This window comes from Diceros bicornis, chromosome 6 (genome assembly GCF_020826845.1).
Source record: "Diceros bicornis minor isolate mBicDic1 chromosome 6, mDicBic1.mat.cur, whole genome shotgun sequence".
Classification (NCBI taxonomy): Eukaryota; Metazoa; Chordata; class Mammalia; order Perissodactyla; family Rhinocerotidae; genus Diceros; species Diceros bicornis.
Genome location: NC_080745.1, coordinates 50,012,546 through 50,036,594, shown reverse-complemented (window position 1 = coordinate 50,036,594; position 24,049 = coordinate 50,012,546). Strand labels below are relative to the sequence as shown.

General features: G+C 36.1%; 1 protein-coding gene across 10 annotated transcripts in view; it reads right to left on the bottom strand.

Moving 5' to 3' along the window:
* The window catches only part of PCDH15 (protocadherin related 15), an 800,695-nt gene that overhangs the window by 258,833 nt on the left and 517,813 nt on the right, over nt 1–24,049 (bottom strand). For 9 of the 10 annotated variants that reach the window (XM_058543433.1, XM_058543426.1, XM_058543425.1 and 6 more), the window contains 2 exons: nt 14,112–14,191; nt 2,635–2,728 (listed from right to left, as the gene is read on the bottom strand). In XM_058543433.1, coding sequence (XP_058399416.1) covers nt 2,635–2,728; nt 14,112–14,191 — 174 coding nt within the window. The remainder of the gene's footprint in view (nt 1–2,634; nt 2,729–14,111; nt 14,192–24,049) is intronic. The other variant, XM_058543432.1, reaches the window with a different exon arrangement.

The window sequence follows — 24,049 nt, the reverse complement described above, 5'->3', positions numbered from 1 at the left end:
AAATGTAAGAACATCAAGAAAGATTCCTTCAATACTGTCTATAAAAAATTAGCAATGACCAATAGAATATTAGCTCTCTTCTCCCCCAACCCCATTTTGGGGTGGTGAGGGAGGTGGTTTTTCATGATGAAATTTTCAAATCATATCTTCATAATTTGTTTTATGCAAATTGCTAGTAATCATTTTGACTAAAGACAAGTTTATCCATCTGCAGTCTGTGATCACTAAATATCTTTCTTGAAACTCACGATTATTAAAGTTAAAAGGTTAACTCTACTATAACTCTACAAAGAACATAAGTTTAAATGCTTAGATAAGAAAAAGTGCTATCAAAATGTGAGAACATCATTATTTTGTAATCATTCTCTTCTTCAGGAACCCACTATACGTGCCCACATATAAGTCCATCCCTAAAATTATATAAATAATAAAATTAACTGAAGAAGCTTTTGTTTGAAATCTAAATGTTTCATTCTTCACTGATATTCTCAATACAAACTTTTGAAAAGTAAAGCAAATTTACTTAAAAGGATCAGAATGTCAAAGCTCAATGAGACCTTATTGATCATAAGAATGAAAAAATAGAGAAACTAGAATGCTAAGTGACCCAGCCAAAAGAAATTGAAATACACAAGTAAATAACTGAAAAAAATGCTCCAGAAGTAACTAAACCACTAATTTTAACCCAGAATTTAGTTTCAGCTTTTGATGTGGGCAAAACCATTATTAGTAGATTGAGACTATGCCAGATAACTTAATACACTGTTACTTTTCCATCTGTTCTCTTGTATAAGAAATTTTATTTTTAAGGCCAGACTTAAAAGGTCCTAGCTAATACTATTGCCATTAACTTCTGATTTATAATGTGACAAATCTCAAAGCTATATATTATGTTTTATTTTTTTATCCTAATCCTATCCTTTATATATTTTCTGTTTTTCCAACCTAATGGTTAACCTGATGTTCCTTATTAATTTTACTTCACTCTAATTATGTCCCTTACTCTGTGCTGAATAATTCCTCCTCCTCCTTAGAATTTTCCCATTTAGTTATTTCTTAGCCAAGTTACCCATTAAACTTCCTTCGTAAGTCAAATTTTTGAATTATTTTCTTCTTGAGACTCTCGCTATTTTCTTCACATTTCTGACACAGGCACACTATATTAATCAAGGGCTTTGCAAATATAAGAATTAATCTTAGATTTTATTTTTCTTCACTTGTCTAATATCTAAGTGCCTTTTATTGGAGCCACTATTTACTAAAACTGTTCTGTATATTTTATTTTCTACATATAGCTGCTTATCTAATGTTTGGAAAATGGCAAATAGCTTATTATGGGCAGATTATAATTATCAAATTTAATTAATTATTCCTACCTATTGTTCTAATTTTTAATTAAGCTGACAAAACTGCTGGGTATCAGTTTTATATGTTTTTAATCATAGTAAAATTATCTCAACAGTTCTCCTCAAATACGTGTGAGGAAAGCATTATGTGCACCCTCCCCCCCCAATCTACCATATAAATCAAAGAAGTCATGTGAAGTAAACTGGAGATATGTTGCTATTTTTTTCTTTTTTTTTTAAATTAAAGCTGTAGTGCATGGTTGTGTATCCTAGTTGATAGTTTAGTTCTCTATGTGAGTGACCACCACAGTATGACAACTGACAGATGGGTGGTGTGATTCTAGGACCGGGAAACGAACCCAGATCTTGGTGGTGAGAGCGCAGAATGTTAACCACTAGACCATCAGCACTGGTTCATGGAGATACATTGCTATTTGAATTGGGTAAGCCTTGCTTATATGCTATGCTGAATTTGAAATTATTTCCACAGAACAGTACTGAGTTAGGCCATAAGCACTTGACTAAAGAAAACACTACCCTGTGGTATAGAAATGGTGAAAAAAACTGTCTAATGACATGTTACAAATAATTGAAATGTTAGAATGCTTAAAAATTAGAATGGTGTTGGTTGTGGGTGAGGTAGTTTGAAGAATGCAATCAAATGATTTTAAAACACACTAGAATGACTAAACAATTTATTTATTCTTAAAACTGATTTTTAGGTGCAAAGGAATTAAAGTCTGTCTTCTTTAGAATTATGCACCTATTTAAACCACTTCAATCATCAAAGATTAGTCAGGATTCTGAGTGCTACTTACAAATACCTTGTGAAATCAATCAACTTGGTTTCCTAAGTACTTCCAGATATTTATCCAGAAATTCCCTTCTGCCTCCACAAAAGTGACATTAAAGGCAACAGGTTCCAACATAGTAAAACCGCCAGAATGCATTTCAGAGTGCTGTGCCGATGAACACAATGGTATACTTCTCACACTAAGTTAGATTTCGTCTTCCCCATAAGTTAAGTAAGAATGCCAATCACAAATAGCTATTCTGTCAAGGCAAAGTTGCAACACCATAACAGATTCAGAGTTCAGGTTCATCTATTAAAAGAGCCCATTGGAGAAAAGAGCACTTCTCTGAGTCATTTAAGAAGTTGCTCCAGGTGAAAAAGAGATTAATTCAAGATTTCATGATTGTAATAAATTGCTTTAGCGTGTAAGACTACAAGGCTCTCTCGGTTTCTTTAATACTATTTTTAAAACCCTTTCCCAGGGAGAGTACTCACCCCATCTGGCTTGCCATCTGAAGCCGTGACGATCAGAATGTAGCGATCGGTGCTTTCCCTGTCCAATGCTTTCCCTAAGGTCAGAATCCCAGTACTAGTGACAGAGAAAACAAAAAACAAATAGAACACAAAAAGATATTACTTTACCAGGAGTCCTTCTACTATTGTGAACTACTTTTGATAGGTGTTTCCCCTTCAGCAAACATAGCTTGAGTACTGAAGATGTATAATTCTAGTATTCATGTTGAAGATTGAAAAAGGCTTTTAAAACTGTCGAACTTCTTAGTAATAATGAAAAATTGCCAAAGCGAATGAGACAAATTAGTTGATTCTCTAGCCTCCAAGACTAAAACAAAACTATGCTTAATTCATTCATTAATCTTCTTTGTGATTATTTCAAAGGTAAAAGGCTCCATTATTCTGTATTCTCAAAATCTCATAATCCTCTGAGTCAAAGAATAGTTTCTTATAACTAAACTACATTATCATTATCATTCATCATATCATATATCTTCATTATGAAAATGTAAACATCTAAATTCCATCTTTGACAAACACTAGCGATTAAAATTTATTTTTTCTTCTTTCTTAATTTCAAAATAATGGAGGTTTATTGCAGAAAATTAGAAAATAAACGGTGGAAAAATAACATTTTTATAGATATTATGGTTATTTTGTATTCTTTTATTTTCTATTATAACCATATTTAATACACTATAATTTTTTTTTTTTTTTTTGTGAGGAGATCAGCCCTGAGCTAACATCCGCCAATCCTCCTCTTTTTTTGCTGAGGAAGACGGCCCTGGGCTAACATCTGTGCCTATCTTCCTCCACTTTATATGGGACGCTGCCACAGCATGGCTTACCAAGCAGTGCGTCGGTGCGCGCCCGGGATCCGAACCAGCGAACCCCGGGCCGCCGCAGCGGAGCGCGCGCACTTAACCGCTTGCGCCACCGGGCCAGCCCCTATAATTGTTTTAAAAAGAAGAATCAAGCTGCACATTTTACATTCTGTTTAAGAAAATATAATTTTGTGAGCATTCACTCTCTCATTTTATAATTTATAAAAATAAATTCTTTTGTCAGTACTCTAACAATTTTGCCATTTTACTGTTCTTTTGAAATTTAAGTGTTTCTTAATTTATTATGCATAACGGGAGATAAATAGCCTTTGGGCAAATTCTCATATTTAGAATATTTTTAATACTACTCCTTACCTTTTTACTGTTCAGAATAAATTCTTCCAGATATTTAAGACTTTATTCACCAATATAATTAGTTTTATAACAGTTTGGTCACTTATAACACTCTCTAAAACAAGTTCTACATTTATATCTTAGATATTACCATCTGACATTGTACATGACATTTTCATTAAGGTCTAACAAGCCCTTACTACGGAAGGGAGGTTATATTAATATAATAAAACATTAAAATATTTATCAAGTATAAAAACATAATTTGTTTCTGATTCACAAAGGGCTTTTATTTTTAATGCAAGTGCTTTTTTTTTTTTTTTTTTTTTTTTTTTTTTTTTTTTTTGTGAGGAGATCAGCCCTGTGCTAACATCCGCCAATCCTCCTCTTTTTTTGCTGAGGAAGACGGCCCTGGGCTAACATCTGTGCCCATCTTCCTCCACTTTATATGGGACGCCGCCACAGCATGGCTTGCCAAGCAGTGCGTCGGTGCGCGCCCGGGATCCGAACCAGCGAACCCCGGGCCGCCGCAGCGGAGCGCGCGCACTTAACCGCTTGCGCCACCGGACCGGCCCCTAATGCAAGTGCTTTTATTGTTATAGTGGAATTTAAGCAATTCCCACCACATATAGTAGTTGAGTACAGAGGACAATACCAATGAATCAAAATCAGAGTCACAGTTACTCTATCTGATTTATTTTGTTGTTGTTGACATGGACTTAAAAAAAACTTCTAAACATATGGTATGACTATGAAAAACTGACTTTGCTTCTTGTATCCCTTAAACTGTTTTGTCAAGATAACTGAAAACCAATTCCCAGAGTAGTTCGTGACAATCAGGTTTGAATCAACTTCCCATGCTACAGATGGCTCAGATAATCTCATTCTAAGATAACATTCAAAGGGAAAGTAAGATATCTATTTGTTCTGAGACTTATGCACAAGTAACTTAAGAAATAGAAAATCTGAAAACCTAGCCATAGTACAATGAAGAAAGAAGAAAACTGAGTTATTGTCCTCTATTTTTTCTCCTCAGTTTAACGTTCAAGACTCTCTATTCTTTCTTGTACGTTAAATTAGACAATCACTAGAAATTTATATAGTATTCCCACTTACAGTCACATTATACACCAACAGCTAATTTTTCACAGCCTGGTGATTATAATGGAGATAGTTTTTTGCTTAAGATAACGTGTGCTTCGTGTCACAATGTAGCAGGCAGTTGCACAGGATATTTGGGCGATGGAGAAGGAGAGAAAGAATAGGTAGTGTTTTTTGGTATTGATAGTTGAAAGACCAGTTTATGGGAACACAAGCATCATTCCATGAAGTTCCAGAAATAACCAGCAAGGAGAAGTCTTACCACCAGCTGGATGGAAGCTATCAGACCGAGATATACCGGGCTGCATTTAGGAATGCAGTAAATCTTATAGCATATATTAAAAATACATAAGAATCATTTCTGATAAGTGCTACCTAATCATCAAGGGCTATGTAAATTTTGCATGATTAAAAATGTATTTCACAGGAGTGATGTCAGTGAAAATGGTGAAGTAGGCAGCTCCAAGAGATGATTTCTTCTTCACAAAAACATCAAAAAATGAAGCAGGAAGAATCAAAACCAACTTTAATAGAACTCCAGAAAACAGTCAAAGGATGACAGCAACTAAGTGAAGGCAGAATCAAGAAAAATGCAACTTAAAAATGGTAGTGAAGCTTTGTGGCATTTTTACTTGTCTTTGTGCCACTGCTCCCTGGCTTGGAGTAGTCTTGAAAACGGCAGTCAACATTCCCAGTATGACACCCTGGTCCCCATTTTGGGAGGGAGCAGAGCTATCCTTATTCACAAAAAAATTGTGTTTGTCTATTCTAAGTGGTCTGGAGGCTGCCTGAAGGAATAATACACGGTGCTTGTCTGTTTTGCCTAACTCAAAACTCACTCAAGGCAGAAAAGCAGTGGGTATACCTGGAAAACACTGTAAGACAGGGAATAAGCGGCAGCCATCTGAGGCAAAAAGATTACAATTGAGGCATACAATGGGGCACCAAAAGCCAGGGAAGAAAAGCTGGTAGAGAGATTCTTGGGAAATCAGAGCATTCAAAAGCGCCCATTGATACTGGGGAATACAGACTAATGGAACAGAATTGAGAGTCCATAAATAAACCCATACATCTGTTGCCAACTGCTTTTCAATAAGAATGCCGAGAACATTCAATAGGGAAAGAATAGTCTCTTCAACAAATGGTGCTGGGGCAGTTGGAGACCTACATGCAAAGGAATGAAATTGGACTCTCACACCAAACTGGATCAACAATCTAAATATAAGAACCGAAACCATAAAATTCTTAGACAAAAAACGTAGGGTAAATCTTCACGACCTTAGATTTAACAATGGATTTTTAGATATGACACCAAAAGCATGAGAAGCAAAGGAAAAACAAATATCTAGACTTCATCAAAGTCAAAAACTTTCATGCATCAAAGGACATTATCAATAAAGTGAAAAAACAAACCTACAGAATGAGAGAAAATATCTGCAAACCATATATCTGATAAGAGTCTGGTTTCCAATATATATAAGGGATTCACAAAAAGACAAACAATTAAAAAATAGGCAAAGAACTTGAATACAGTCATGGTCACTTAATGATGGGGATTCATTCTGAGAAATACATCGTTAGGCAATTTCGTTGTTGCATCAACACCATAGAGTGTACTGAAGGGGAACAAAATTTGCCACGCCAAAATGTGTCTCTTTAAAATGAGGATTATTTTAGGCTGATTATTATTATTATTTTGTTTTTGGTGAGGAAGATTCTCCCTGAGCTAACATCCACTGGCAATCTTCCTCTTTTTTTATTTTTTTTTGCTTGAGGAAGATTAGCCCCGAGCTAACATTTGTGCCAATCTTCCTCCATTGTGTATGTGGGATGCCTCCACAGCATGGCTGATGAGTGGAGTAAGTCTGCACCCAGGATTTGAACCTGCGAACCCAGGCCACCAAAACAGAGCACGTAGAACTTCAACCACTCGGCCGCGGGGCTGGCCTCAGCTGATTATTTTTAAGAAACAAAAGACTCAGAAAGTTTTTCTTGTTACTCCCCCTGACTGCCTCAAAGAATCTAGATTTAAAAAACCTGTTTCAAGAAGTGAGCTCTCACCTTAGCATAACATGAACCAGGTGTAGAGAAGGAGGAACATAGAAAAGCCTGTTTGTTGGGCTCCCCTCTGTATTTCTCTGTTTTGCTGTGGCCAAACACTTGCTTTCCAAACTTTTGCTCCTTTTCACCTACCTGTGAATTGCCTTCCTTCTCTTTGAAGTCCCTGATTTTCCCCATCTCCAACATCTTCTTTTGTCTTTAGTTGAGGATGGAATTTAGGGTGAGAGCTTCAGCCATTTTGGCAAATTACTCTCTTTTCCTAGATTTCTCTCATGTATACATGTTATTAAACTTTTGTTTGTTTTTCTCCTGTTAATCTGTCTCATGTCAATTTAATTCTTAGACCAGCCAGAAGGACCTAGAAGAGTAGAGAAAAATTTCTTCCTCCCCTACAGTACTTCAGAAACCTAGATGGTATAGCCTACTACACACCTAGGCTATACGGTACTAATCTTATGGGACCACTGTCATATATGTGGTCTATCGTTGACCGAAACGTTGTTATGTGGCACATGGCTGTAGATATTTCTCCAAAGAAGATATACGAATGGCCAACAAGCACATGAAAAGATGCTTAACATCATGAGTTATCAGGGAAATACAAATCAAACTTACAATGAAATACCCCTTCCCACCCATTAGGATGGCTATAATTAAACAAGACAAAACAAAACAAATGGGAAAATGACAAGTGATGGTGAAGATGTGGAGGAATTGGAACCCTTGTACATTGCTGGTGAGAATGTAAAATGGTTCAAGTATTGTGGAAAACAGTTTGGCAGTTCCTAAAAAAGTAAATATAGGATTACAATACGAGCTAGCAATTCCAATTCTAGGTATATACTCAAAAGAATTGAAAATGGGTACTTACATGTATGTCTGTGTTCATAGTAGCAGCATTCACAATAGCCAAGCATAGAAAAACAGCCCAAATGTCCATCAGTTTATGAGTGGATAAACAAATTGTTGTGTATACGTACAAAGGAATATTATGCAGCTGAAAAAAGAAACTAAGTACTGATACCTGCTGCAACATGGGCAACATTAGGCTAAGTGAAAAAAGCCAGACACAAAAGGTCACATGTTGTATGATTCCATTTATATGAAATATCTAGAATAGATAAATCCTTAGAGACAGAACATGAATTGTTGGTTACCAGGGGCTGAGGGGAAGGGCAGGTGAGCAACTGCTTAGTGGGTTTGGGTTTCCTTTTGGAGTGATGAAGATATTTTGGAACTAGATAGAGTTGGTAGTTGTATAACACTGTGAGTCTACTAAATGGCACTGTATTATTTACTTTAAAATGGTTATTTTATACTATGTGAATTTCACCTCAATTATGTTTATTATATTGCACAGAATTCCCTCACCAGACTTGAAGGCTACATTTCTGAAATGTATTACGCTTGATAAAATCAAGCACTTTTAGACAATGAGTTGGTTTGCATAAGCAAAAAAGTGGTGTCCAAAGGTTGTTTAAACAATGTAAATAGAAAATAGTAAAGGGTATTTACTTCCAAACAAACCAATCTGCTAGCATTTAAAACCTGCTTCTATTAGTAACCATTTTCTCAAATTGCATTGTTTATTAGGAAATATTACAGGAGCATCATTATAGACTGAGAGAGACTTTCTCACAGGTTTCATGCTTTGTATTCTATATTTCTTTTAAACTTTTTCAGTGCATTCTACCAGTTGTGATTTAACATTATTTACACTTACAAGTGTCTGAGCCTTTAACAGATTTATCATGTTGCTTTTGGGCATCATGTTTCAGACCTTATAATGATATTTAGTGAGGTTAGAGTGTACTTCAGAATATATGATTACTTTAAGTTTGACATGCTATCCCACATTACATAGTAATTAGTGATTAATAAACACAGGCTAATAGAATGAGTTAGGTAATGGTAGCAGTTCAGGGAAAAGATGGTGGCGCACTGAACTAAGGTGGTAGAATGAATCGTGTAAGAAGTAGTTTGATTTGAGTGTATATTTTGAAAGGAGCTGAACGAAAAGAAAATGCACATGATCTTTCTTATATGCTATTTAATCTTCAACGCTATCATCAAGTTCAAACTGATGTGAAAAACATAATCAAGCTTTAAATTCAAGCTTTAAATCGAAAATAAATTTAGTTACATAGAAAGAAATGAAAATGCCAGTGAAGATAAAAAATTTTCAGATAAAATTTTAACAAGGGGCAGAAATAACTCTTTGAGGTTCTCTTGTTTAGCACTTAGCCTTTAAGTGTTATATCACCTATCCTATGCTACAATGATGACAATCCATAAGAACTCCTCAACTTCCTGCAATAAATAACTTAAATATTTGGCCATCATACTTATAGAGGAAGTTTCTTTACATTTTACTTAAATGTTTACTTATATGTGAATATTTGTTGAATAAATATTTGCTGAATCACAAGTGACTAACCACACAGACACTGAAAAATTATTAAAATAATGCATTATGCTACAGAACCATATGGATTTGGCTATTTAATACATTTAGTAATAATTAAATATTGAATGATTTTCATAAATGGCTGTGATCTTTTTTAAGGAACAAGGCCTTTTCTTTAATAACTTTTTTATTTATTTTTTTCCCCTCATAGCCCCAGTAGATAGTTGTATGTCATAGCTACACATCCTTCTAGTTGCTGTATGTGGGACGTGGCCTCAGCATGGCCGGACAAGCAGTGCGTCGGTGCGCACCCGGGATCCGAACCCGGGCCGCCAGTAGCAGAGCGCGCGCACTTAACCGCTAAGCCACGGGGCCGGCCCAAGGCCTTTTCTTTAAAGAGTGAATTTCTGTTTTGGCTATATGACAAATCCAATTCATAAAAATGTATATAACAATTCAATACTTTGTAAATTCATACTAGCATTGAATTGGTTATTCATTACTATTAATATTTTTTAAAGAATTACAAAAAGTTTTTGGCACATTTTTATTTTAATGGAAAAAGGTAAAGTAATGGTATTGAAATGATGATTATTGGTAAGATTTGCATCATAGCATAAAATAATATAATATTTAGGGGCCAGCCTGGTGGCATAGTGGTTAAGTTCATGCGCTCCACTTTGGTGGCCCGGGGTTCACAGGTTCTCATCCTGGGCATGGACATACACACCGCTCATCAAGCCAGGCTGTGGCAGCATCCCACATACAAAATAGAGGAAGATTGGCACAAATGTTGGCTCAGGGAGAATCTTCCTCAAGCAAAAAGAGGAAGATTGGCAACAGATGTTAGCTCAAGGCCAATCTTCCTCACACACACACAAAATATATATATATATATATATATACACACACATATATATATATAACGTTTAAAGTAAACAATGAACTTTGTTTTAAGAAGAAAACATAACCAAAAACACTTTGCATGAACTGAAACATCGATAAGGCAGAACATTATTTCTTTTCCACTATTTCCGAAAGAGCACCTAAATTATTCAAATCCTTAAAACTTACAGAGAAGTGGTGGTGCAAATTCACACAAGTTTCAAAGAGGGAAGGGATTGATATTTTCAAGTTTTCCCCCATTTCAAATGTGTTGAAATATGTTGCTAATGGTTGAGGCTAGCCTGTAAATGTCAATGAGAACAACAGCAATGAGGTCGCTGAAATAAAATGACCATAGGATAGAAGGCAATGGCCCAGTGTATTGGACCCTAAATCAAGAATGATCATCAAAAGAGACCATGCAGGGGCCAGCCCTGTGGCCCAGTGGTTAAGTTTGGTGCACTCTGCTTCGGTGGCCCAGGTTCACTGGTTCAGATGCTAGGCATGGACTTACACCAATTGTCAGCCATGCTATGGTGGCAACCCATATAGAAAATAGAGGAAGACTGACACAGATGTTAGCTCAGGGACAATCTTCCTCAAGCAAAAAAAAAAAAAAAGAGGAAGATTGGCAACAAATGCAGAGCGAATCTTCCTCAGCAAAAAAAAACAGAGAGAGACAGAAAGACCATGCAAGCATCACGACCTGACCTATTCTAGCTGTCCTGGAAGCAGTTGGCATTGAAGGAGATGGCCTTCTGAATTGACCTAAGAGCTGTAGTATTAAGAATTGTGGTCAATTTAGACCAAGAGGATGCTGCATTGACATCTTTCACACCTTAAAGAACCTCTGTGACCTAGCTGGTTGTCTCTTTGGTTTCAAAAGCAGAGATGAGAGAAATAGTAGAGAAACACTTTCTAGGTAGAAGCACAAGTGGAAAATTTCTTTGGTAAAATTGGTGGCTCGTCAGATTTCACAACCAGCAGTTGTAAAATCTTTCAGCATCAAGAGAAAAACTGATAAACACAGGAATGGAAATCCTTAACAGAGAGAGTAAGACCTGGGCTTCCTGCTCACCTGGGCAGGTGAAAGCTTCAGTGTTGTCTTTTAACAGTTTTATTAATATATAATTTACACATCATCAAATTCACCCATTTAAAGTATACAATTAAATGAATTTTAGAATATTTACAGAGTTGTTCAATCATTACCACAATCAGTTTTAGAATATTTTCATCACTGTATCCATTAGCAGTCACTCCCCATTCTCCCCCAACCTCAGCCTCAGACAACCACTAGTCTACTTTTTGTATCTATAGATTTGCCTATTGCAGACTCTTCATACAAACAGAATCATACCATATGTGGTCTTTTGTGGATGACTTCTCTCGCTTAGCGTAACGTTTTCAAGGTTCATCCAAGGTGTAGCATATGTCATTACTTCTCTTTTATTGACAAATAATATTCCATTGTATGGATATACATTTTGTTAATCCATTTGTCTGTAGATGGACATTTGAGCTGTTTCTGCATTTTGCTATTGTAAATAATTCTGTTAGGAACATTTTTGTGCAACTTTTTATGTAGATGTATGTTTTCATTTCTCTTGAGTACATACAAGTAAAAATACTGGATTATATGGTAACTCTATGTTTAACATTTAGAGGAAATAACAAATTATTTTCCAGAGTGCATATTCTACATTCCCACCAGAAACATATGAGGAATCTAATATGTCCTCCTCCTCACACATAGCTGTTATTTCCTTTCTTTTTTATTATAGCCATTCTAAGTGGGTATGAGTGGTATCTTTTTTGTGATTTTAATTTGCATTTCCCTCATAACTAGTGATCATGAGCATATTTCCATGTGCTTATTGGCCATTCATATATCTTCTTCAGAGAAATATCTATTTGAATTCTTGTCCATTTTTATTTGGATTATTTCTCTGTTTATTTTTGAGTTATAATAGTTCTTTACATGTTCTTGACATATGTTCCTTATCATATACACTATTTAAAAGTATTTTCTCTCAGTCTATTGGTTGTATTTCACTTTCTTGATGGCGTTCTTTGAAGCACATTTTTTTCAAATTGTGATGCAATCCAACTTATCAGTTGTCTCATTGGTCACTTGTACTTTTTGTGTCCTACCTAAGAAAGTATTGCCTAATCCAAATATGAAGATTTGCTTCTGTATTTCTTAGACTTATATAGTTTTATCTCTTTTATTTAGGTCTATGATCCTCTTTGAGTTAATTTTTTGTGTGTGTGTGAGGAAGATCGGCCCTGAGCTAACATCTGCCAATCCTCCTCTTTTTTGCTGAGGAAGACTGGCCGTGGGCTAACATCCATGCCCATCTTCCTGCACTTTATATGGGACACCACCACAGCATGGCTTGCCAAGCAGTGCGTCGGTGCGCACTGGGATCCGAACCGGCGAACCGGGGGCCGCCGCAGCGGCAGAGCGCGTGCACTTAACCGCTTGCACCACCAGGCCGGCCCCCTCTTTGAGTTAATTTTTGTGAATGGTATGAGGTAAAGATCCAACTTCATTCTTTTGCATGCTGTCCCAGCTTCATTTGTTGAAAAGATTATTCTTTCCCAACTGGATAATCTTGGTCCTTTTTTTTGGAAATCTATTGACCTTAAATGTTAGGGGTTATATCTGGACTCTTTAGTTGGTCTCAGTGATCTATACACTTATTTCTATACCAGTACCACACAGTTTTGATTGCTGTTAAAGTATCTCTTTAAAAAAGTTTTCTCTCTTTAAAGATGATTATAAATTATAGCTAATTTATGATTTCTATGTACCTAGGACGGAAAATTCAAAACAGTTGTCTTGTCATTTTTTAAATGGAAGTTTATTCGTCTCTGAAATCTAGAAGTCTGGGAAGTACCGTTTGCAGGCATACTAACTCATGGTTGTAATATCCTGCTCAATGTGAAATTGCAGGAGTTCCTTACAAGACCAAGTAACCACACACGGTTCCCTTGATTTGACATTATGTACCACCTGTTCCTGAGACTGAAGCAGTGCCTAACTCATTTGTCAAATTTTTCACTTTACAATCATGGGCTAAGTTTGGGTTTCTACTCTCTCAGGGAGTAAAATCACCTATGACCACACCGAAAACATCAGAAAGGCAGCAATCATGGCTCTTTAGCAACCAGCCACATTTGACAGCAGAACAGCTACTTTCCTATTGCATGGGGGAAGCACATGAACTCACTGCAAACCTCAATGCCTTCTTTAACACCTGCTCCAAGATTTCTCAATAGTTATGATTAACATTATCTCTGACATGTTCAGAGAGGTGAGTAGATAGACTCAAAGAGGCTTAGCATGAGCATATAACATTTTTATGTTAGCTTTTTTAGAATATACCTACATTACTCAAAAATTGAAGGATGGCCTTTGGTGGTACCTTAAATGTGTTGAAATTACACTTTGTCTTACAAAATTCCCTTCAAATGAACAGTTTAGTGCCAAGTGACTCTTTATAGACATGCCCTTGTTATTATGAGTAGCTGACAACTTTAAAGAGATCTAATTAATCCCAGGTTATGCCTGCAAATGAAATGTTTCCACCTCAGTGGATTTTACCTAGTAAAAATGTTTAAAATAAATAAATAGTCTCGTGGGTAAGATTTCTGGATTCAGAATTATCCCCCTCCAGCTCTCATTAACATTCATAGGGAAAAAAAGTAAAATAAAATTATAAACAGCCGAAAGCCTCTGATTAGAAGGCTTCTTGTTACCAGTACATTGTTTAATATTTAAAAAAGGAAAAAAATCAATTTAGAAATCATTTTTAACTTACGTTTCTGAAAGATTAAAAACTCGCTGAGGATCTCCATTCTCAATGGCATACGTTATTGGGTCTCCCTCTCGATCAGTTGCCTTCAGAGAGAAAACATAATTCAATTATCAAGTAATTGATATGGCTCCTATTCAGTACAGTGTAATATAGAAGCTTGAAACTAATAGCACAGAATATCCGTGATACTCTTAAAAAACAAAGATTAAAAAATGGGCTCATGGCAAGATGTAAAATTAAGAATTTTATATCTGATCTCAGCATTTCTGTCATTTTAGCTCATCTGAAAGTAGTAACAGTGAATAAGAACAATATCTTTTGACTGTATACATACTCTTACCTTGTAGGGAAACACAGTAATGATTTTCCTAAGGTTTATGTATTTAATTTTACATGAGTCGATCTCTACAATTTAAACAAATGTGTTAAACTACATAAATGTTTAGTGTCAAGAAATTATTTAATGTGCTTTTTTTTCTTTTTCTGCTCAGAATATATCGAGTCAGTAAAGCTATTTGATCAAGAATCCTCAATCTGCAGCCAGAGAGCCTTAATTCAAAATCAGGCTCCACTTCCTAATTGTGTCATTATTTTTCAGTTTCTTCATTTGTAAAACGAGAACTATAACACTACAAAAGTTAATCAATGTTGGGAGGTTTAATTGAAATCATCTATGTTCAGACACACAGACTAACAACTGTCACCTTGTAAGTTTCCAATATTAACCTTTTTTTTCCCTCCTTCACTCAAGTCAGAGAAGATAGAACCTGTAGCTTCTGACTTTGAGTTTTGAGTTTCTCTGACCCAAAATAAAGGCACACACTCTATTTTGTGGCAGCGGAGTCTAGAATTTGACCTTCTAAAACGTCCAATAGTTTCCTTTTCCAATGAGCTATTAAGTTGCCTTATGGAAACATAGATGAAGAAAGAAATCTGGATGATATAAAAAAGGAATGTGAGACGAATCTGCGTAAGCCTGACATTAGGAAGAGGGGAAATATCTGAGAACAGGCTAGAGGAATTTCATTGAGATACCAACCTCTCTGACTGACAGGCACTGCCCTGGAGTTGGCAGAACCTAAGAAAGCAGTAGTTGTGTGGGGTCCTTTCAATGACTGGACAATAACTCTTCCAGCCAGAAGAGTCCAACTGTGAAATCCCATGTCCAGATCAGCAAGGAGGGGCACTGTTTCTACTAGGTACATCAGGTGGCTTTGGCACACAATACATAGCCTGGGTCATAGAGCAGCCTCTCAGTGACCACAATGGATGGATAGCCAGAAGCCTCTCTTGGGCCACATAAACTCGAGAGTCCAGGGACAACTGAATAGTAACAGATAATATTTACTAAGTGCCAGGTTCTGTGGGAGAAGCTTTGAAGGATTATTTAATCTGTGCCTCACGGAAAGGTTTCTTTCATGAAACATGTCCTTTACATGACTTCCATAGCATCATATTCTCCTGCTTTTAATTTTACCTTATTGGCTACTTCTCATTTTCCTCTGCTGATTTCTCCTCATCTATAAGACATATTTACATTGGAGCGCTCCAAAGGTTTATCTTTTGACTTCACTCAGTCACTTCATCCAATTGTACAGCTTTAAAACTATCTGCATGCTGAAGACTTGCATACTATTTTGAAGCCAGCTCTTTCCTCTGAATTTCAGGTATATCCAATTGCTTACTTGATTCTCCAACCAGACAAATCATAAGCATCCCCAATTTAAAATGTTAAAAGTCTCAAATCTTGATCTCTCCCCTACTCCTCTCCTCCTCAAGAAAACAACAACCTACTGCTTTCAGGCTTCATTATCTCAGTAAATGGTGGCAACTACATCCCCTACTTGTTCAAGCCTCATGTCTTGACCTTAAGTGCTCATTCTTACTCCCCAGTGCAACCCATCAGCAAATCCCATCGGATCCATTTTTAAAATACTTGCAGTATCTGGTTGCACCTGTACTCCTTCCCTACCACCATCTTCCTCAGGGATTGTGGTAACAGCCATTTTAATGGTGGCCCTGCTTTCCTCCCTGCACCCTCACTGCACTCAGTTTCTAATTAGGCAGACAAAGTGATCATTTTTTTGAGGCCAAAATTTTACTGCTTTTAGGTAATGCTATTGCGTTATTATATACACACACTCACACACACACACACTGAGATAAAAAGGAAATAAGTAAAATAGTAGCATACAGTGAAATAATAAACTACCTGGGGTAATATCTTCCACTGAAACATCACATTACTATCTAAATCTAAAATTTTAAATTTTATTAAATGAATTATTATGGAAGTCTAAGAGTAGAGAGTAAGAAACAAAAGAAAAAAAGAAAGACACTCAACGGGACTGATAATAGATGCTTGATATTTTCCCCTTGTTTTCTGTTCTTTGCCAGATAAGTATTACCAAAAAAGATAAAAGGGAACTCCAAATAATGATACTCAGTTAACCTTTTGAATAAACACAGAATTATCCCATAGCTGGAAACTGTATTCTATCTCTAAAAAGCTCACACTAAACATTTTCTGTTTTTCTTTTCTCTTTTAGTCAGTCATTTTTACCTGTCCTATTGTTATAGATATTATCAATTTCTTTTTGCTTGTTCATTGGTACGTAGTGGTGGTTGTTTCTTGAGAGAGAATTTATTGTGTGTTTTCATAAAAGCCAGAAGAAACAGATTCTGAAGCAAGAGAGCTTTGTGTAAATAATTTTAAGTCCAGATTAATGTTGAACCTTTCTTCTAATGTATCAGATCTACACTAATATTTAATATTTCTGTGGGATGAGAGTACTGTGAATTTTGTGTCATTTTATTTATATGTCATTATTTTTTATGTTGCTAAAATAATAAAGAGGAATTCCTAGAAGATTCTCAATTTTTCCAGCCAAATTAATTACTTTCAATCCCTGAGGTACCTCAAAATATTTCTTCAGTTTTGTTTGACCATTCAAATACCTGAGGCTTTTAAGGGTCGTGAGAGCCAAAAATTTGCCAACTTCATGCTTATGTGAGGTTGTGCGTATAATGGAAAGTTTACGGACCCAAGATTTAGAAGGAAATCCTTATTTGATTATTTTCTTTCTTTTATCCTCTTAGTCAATCCTTTGTTGTTGTCTCAGGACCTGTGGCAAATGGTGTAGTAATTAGGGAGGATTCACAATTTCTCAGTCAGCTAAGCAAGGGGGAATTGTGCTATCTGGATCAGAGTTCTGAAATCTATCCATTGCATGTGTTAGCACTTGTATAAATACTATATGCCTCTATTTGCCAATATCTAAAGGGAGAAATAATGCATAAAAGGAATAATTGAAAAAGTCAACAGAAGCAATGATTCTTAGAGTATTAAGATTTGATCATGCACATATATGTGCCCTAAAATATATCTCTAAAAACATTTTTTAAATGGTTTTTTTATATATAAGAGTCTAGTCAGTCTTCTTTAAATGGTGGGCAGAAATTTATATATGATATCAAATAATGAATCCTTAAGTTAAAATTTATTGACCACTTACCACATGTCAGGAATTGTATTTGCATTCCTTGTCACATTTAAGCCGCATAGTAAACTTACAGGTAAATGGGAAATGCAAAACACTTCGATTACATTACTTACTGCCACCATTCCCATTAGAGTTCTCCATAATTTGCTTAATTGGAAGATACATCTTTTTTATCTTAACTGTTTCATCTTTAAAAAGGAGAGCGTAGTGTTATTTAATATTTTCTATAATATAAGAGATAGGAATTACTTATCCTTAGTACAAAAATATTTCCTATTCCTTTATTTTTGATCAAGTCCAATCGGAGCCCTTTATTCAAGGTCTGAGAGTAGTATGGTAGCAGACATCTTCCCTGGGCTTATCACAGAGTTTACCGGTGGGCTCTGGAGCCATCCACCCGGGTCCAGCCCTGGCTGTACCATCTCCTATCAGGCAAGATACCTAACTACAAAATGAAGATTATAATAATAACACCTACAGTATTCACTCATTAATTTAACAAGTATGTATTGAACATCTACACTGTGTTAAGCACTGGGACTTCAACAATGAACAACAAAGACAAAAATTCTTTCTTTGTGTAGCTTACATTGGAGTAGGAAGAGACAGAGAAAAAAATAATTAATTAAAATATATAGTTTTCAGATCCATATAAATGCTACTAAAATATACAATAATTCAGAAAGGACATAGGGGGAGGGCAGGAGGAGGGTTTATACTTACATAGGTTATCAGGAAAATGCAAACAACTTGTAAAATGTAGAAAGCAGTTACTCTTTCTAGTCTGCTCAACCAGATTACTCGCTGCATCTAAATTCAGGTCACCCATTTTTCAGAAGCACCAATAGGGACACAAAAACATTTATCTAAATAAGCAATGTGCTTAGACACTGGAAAATAGGAATTTTGAAAAAAGAAAACAAATCTTGGGGCCGGCCCGGCGGCGCAAGCGGTTAAGTGCGCGTGCTCCGTTTCAGCAGTCCGGGGTTCGCCGGTTCGGATCCTGGGCGCACACTGACGCACCGCTTTGCAAGCCATGCTGTGGCAGCGTCCCATATACAGTGGAGGAAGATGGGCACGGATGTTAGCCCAGGGCCAGTCTTCCTCAGCAAAAAAAGAGGAGGATTGGCAGATGTTCGCACAGGGCTGATCTTCCTCACAAGAAAAAAAAGAAAACAAATCTTCTCCAAACTAATATTCTGTTCATGTTAAAGATGAATACAGCCATCAAATACCATCTGGTGGAGTGCACTTTATGCACACAGAATAATTCTACACATATCACAGGACATTAAGGCAAAGTATCTTCCCTTAGGGATTCTAAAATAGATAGAAATCAACTGGTTTAGACGATCTTTTCTTTTCTCACTTAGCCAAACAAGTCTGATTTATGTTATTAAACTACTTGAGAGCAAGAACTGAAGCTTTCAATTCAGTACAGTAGTGTTTCCAAAAATGTCTGTGTGCACTCCTGGTGTTAAATTGTTGGCCCTTTAACAAAATGCTAGTATTCATGAATATATTTCAATGTGAATTAACGCATACTTTTTTATGTCAAGTAGTGTTGTTTTGTCATTTATGATTCTGATATAATATTTTCTTTTGGCAATAAGTTCATTTATGTAAAAAAGTTTATTCAATTTTATAAAAAATATAAAGTAAATAATATGATAAATAAAATAAGTATATATAACATATCTGAAACTTGGAAATGCAGCTAATCTAGATTGACACTGTAATACATGAGCATACCTTACCCATCTATTATACTATGTTTCGCTACTTCATTCACGCTCCCTCTTTCCCATACGATTATTTAACACTTTCTCCTCAGGTCTCCAACTTGTCCTACCCCATTTTTATTCTCAGCTGGTGACCCTGATTACTGTTTCACTGAGAAAATTGAAGCAATTTTCCCAGATTTCATATATATACCTTCCTGTAACCATACACTCTATCTTTCCTCCTATTACTGATAATGTACTGTCTGAACTCCTATTTAGGGAAAACTTTTGGGAAAGAGTTTTGCATTCTACTTTTTCTAATTGTCTTATTCTTATTGTCTCTTAAAACCACTTCAATTACGGTTCCAACCTTCCCACAACTGCTACACTGAAAATGCTCTTTTTAACATCACTGGTAAATCCCATATTAGTAAAATCACTGATCAGTTCACAATCTTTGTTTTGGTGTGTTTGTTTCTTTGTTTTGTTTGCTTGTTTTTAATTTGACTATCAGTAGCATTAGACATAATTGATCTTTCCCTTCTCCTTGATACACTACCTTCCCCTAGTTTTCAGGACATATGTTCTTCTGGGTCTCCATTCCTGGTCTTTGGATGTCTTCCACATTCACTCCCTTAAGAATTTCATCCAATCTCAAAGTTTTAGATACAGGCATACCTTGGAGACGTTGCAGGTTTTGTTCCAGACCACCACAACAAAGCAAAAACATAGTACTTAAGTGCTCAAGACTTCAAATGTATATTTCTAGTCCATACTTCTTCCCCAAACTTATACCAAACTGCTTACTCATCAATACCTTTAATTAGATGTTAAAAGACATTCCAAATTTAATATGCTCAAAATTGAATTACTCTGACATTCTTTTTATTCTGTTAATGAAATTTCAATCCTTCCACTTGCTCAGGCTGTATCTTAGTAGCCATTCTTAATTTCTATCTTTCCTCCCACATCTAATCATCAACAAATCGTGTTGTTTCTACTTACAAAATATAGGAAGATTGAAACCACTTCTCATCATTTCCAGAAATATCACTCCAGGCCTAGTCTGGACTACCGAAACAGCACCTGAACTAATTTCCATAGTTTCTCACATGCCTCCACCACAGACCATTCTCAATAGAGAATCCATAATGACGTTTTTAGATTTTAAGTTCATTCATGTCACTATTCTACTACTCACATTCTTCCGTTACTTCCTAATTTCACTCTGAATAGTTATCTCCACACCTCCCCACTACTGGATAACTTCATTTCTGCCATTTTCCTCCTCTCTTACTTTACTCCAGTCCCACTGGTATCTGCTCCTCCTCAATCACACCAAGCAGGCCTGACCTTCAGGGCCTTTGCACTTGCACCTGAAACACTCTTCCCTAGGTACCCACATGGCTCACCCTCTCCTTTCTTCAATTCTTTGCTAATGTCACCTCAGTGACATCATCACTGATCAAACAGCAATCCCCCACGCACTCTCTCTCCAGTTTCCCTCCTGCATTTTTTTTTTAAAGATTTTATTTTATTTATTTTTTTCCCCCCCAAAGCCCCAGTAGATAGTTGTATGTCATAGTTGCACGTCCTTCTAGTTGCTGCATGTGGGACATGGCCTCAGCATGGCTGGAGAAGCGGTGCGTCGGTGCACACCCAGAATCTGAACCCGGGCCGCCAGCAGCAGAGCGCGAGCACTTAACCGCTAAGCCACGGGGCAGGCCCCCTCCTGTATTTTTTTCACATAGCACTTATCATCTTGTAAAATTCTATATAACTCATTTATATATTTTTTTAATTTTCCTCTCCTCCTACTAGAAAATAAGCTCCATGAAGGCAGATCTGTTGTCTGCTTTGCTACTGATATGCCTTAGAACTTACAGTTTGGGCCTGCCATTGCACTTCCTGTGACTGAGAGGGCAAATTTAGTGCAATGAAGGAAGTATAGTGATCCAGTTTTGTACTTCAATCAACTATATTTACAGTAAAAAAAAAATCTTGCTTTGATCTCTGTATTACATACTCTATGTCTCTCTCAATTTCTTCCAAACTTGGGACAGAAAAGAGAGAAGGATGTCTGTGTGTGTGTGAATGTGTGTGTGTGTGTGTGTGTGTTTGTTAGTTTTATTCTACGTCTTAAGAAAAAATGTTCTGTGTCAAAACATTCCTAAGGGGTACTAGCAACCATTTCATTAGGGCCAACTAATATCTTTATCTATAACTACAAGGAGATTTGCTTATTACATTAACAAATGTTGCACATGATTAACAATTGGTGAAATGAGTGGTTCAAGATAATGTGGATTATGTGAACAAAGCATAAGAACCCAAGGAGCCTTTTGTCATTTGGAATGGTGCCCAAAAGTTTATTCTACAAGAGTATGAGTGCAACATGATTCACAGTTTCTTAGTGTCTGATACTAACTAGAACATTAACTGAGTTCCATCTCTAAAACACTGTTCAGTTTGCTTAAAGTGAGCTTAAATGTAAGATGTTGGCAGGCACATGAAAGGAAAATCTTACTTGCTAATATATATGTTTGTGTGTAGTAGTTTTTGGCCTGAGACATACTTTTTCAAGCAGTAGCAAGGTTGTGACAGAGAACACTAGACCTCTCTTACCACTGCCTATTGGTTGCTACTAATAATTACCAAAGATAATCTAACTGTAGAAAGACATTTGGCTCTGGCCAGTTCACAACATGCAATAGTTGGTAATACTGAATAGATAAAATTCAGAAAGAACATTTTTAAAGCTAAAATAGATCTCTCTACAAGATGATTCTTGTTCACTTTTAAATAAATTTAAGTAGTCTTTTTTCAGGCCTCTGAAGATCCAGAGACCTACAAAGCCTACACTGAAACTCTTGCACTTTAGTTCATGGGTTTCTCAAGCCCTACCTCAGAGCCTTTGTGCTATTCTAACTAGTTGGTTTTCCCAGACTTCAGCACGTTAAAACCAGATTTTCAAGATAATAGAATTAATAGAACCAGGCCAACTGAATGAAGTATATAGATAATGGTCTCACAGTATTGAGGGGAAAAGACAGAAAAATATGCCTTAAAAAACAGAGGATACAATTAACATAGGGATGAGAGGCCAATTGTCCATTAAGCCTCAAACGTCACAGTACCGTCTGTTGATATAAATGTGGAATTTAATTTACTACTAGTCATAGTCACTTGAGTTCAATAAGCAAAAAAAGGTATTGGGCAACTATTATAAACAAAATGTTTATATTTTGTTTATATTCCTGAATATAGTTCAGGAATATAAACAGGAATAAGTTATGCAGTATAGTCTCTAACTTTGAGAAAATTATGATCACTTGTGACATAAAAAGAAAGGGTAAAATGATGTTCTGTATACTTCAGTTAAGCATACACTTATAAAAATAACCCAGAGCTAGTAATCGTAAGATTGAGGGCCGAGTCCTAATTATCTCACTTTAAACTACCTGAACTGGGGTGTGTCACTGCACCTATATTCTCAACCATAAAATGGGGTAAATAATGCTTGAAATGTATACTCTATATAGTTGATGTAGAATCAGATGAAGCAATAAATGTTTAGAAATTCTATTCAAAGAAATAGAATTCTATTCAAATAAAAAGTATTGTTTAAGTGGGCCAGCCCAGTGGCGCAAATGGTTAAGTGCGCGCGCTCCACTGTGGCCACCCGGGGTTCGCTGGTTTGGATCCCGGGCGTGCAGCAACACACTGCTTGGCAAGCCATGCTGTGGCGGCGTCCCATATAAAGTGGAGGAAGATGGGCACGGATGTTAGCCCAGGGCCTGTCTTCCTCAACAAAAAAAGAGGAGGATTGGCAGATGTTAGCACAGGGCTTATCTTCCTCACACACACACAAAAAAGTATTGTTTAAGGAATTAATTTAAGTTGGTAGCTAAGATCTTGGGCTTTGGAGTAAAAAAAAAATTAAAGATGAAATCTGACTGTCAGTTATTAGCTATGTAATTTTGGGCAAGTCACTAAACCTGTTTATGTCTCAGTGACTCCATATAAGATACCAGAATAGAATGGCATCTAATTCAGGGTTGTTGTGATGATTAAACAGTGATGAAATAGTCCATATCTAGGATGCAGCTTAGTGCATAGCATGTACTTAATAAATACTTACTGTTGATGTTAATATTAAGAAAGAAGAGAAATGAGTAATATAATTTAGAAAAATCTGTAAAGTGTTGTTTTTTAAAGAGATTATCCTTCAGTCATCAATAGAACTCATTCTTATGGAAGACTTGCAATGTATGATACGGGATATAGTACTATATCAGCAAGAGGTTAAACATAAAACTCCCCCCTAAACACTTGAAGATTCATTTTTTTCTTAGTCTTACGTATAAAAATTTTCCTCTATAAGATTGTGTGGATATTTTAGCACTGCTTTTCCTTGATATCCACTTTACATCTTGATAAATGAAGATAAAAATCTCCAGTAGAGGTCTGAGAAGTGTATTGGAAAGTTTGGTCTTGGTTAATTAATAAATTGATCCTGGAGGAGCAGGGTTGGGCTGGGGTAGGGGTGGGACATAAAGAAATGATGATAAATACAGTTATCAACCCTTGGAGCTAAAAAGGAAAAATTCAGTGAAATCCATATTTCATAACAAATAATATCCAATATGCATTATTCTAAGCTAATAAACAGGCCCAACATGTCAAGATTATTCTCTTCATACATTGCTTGCAG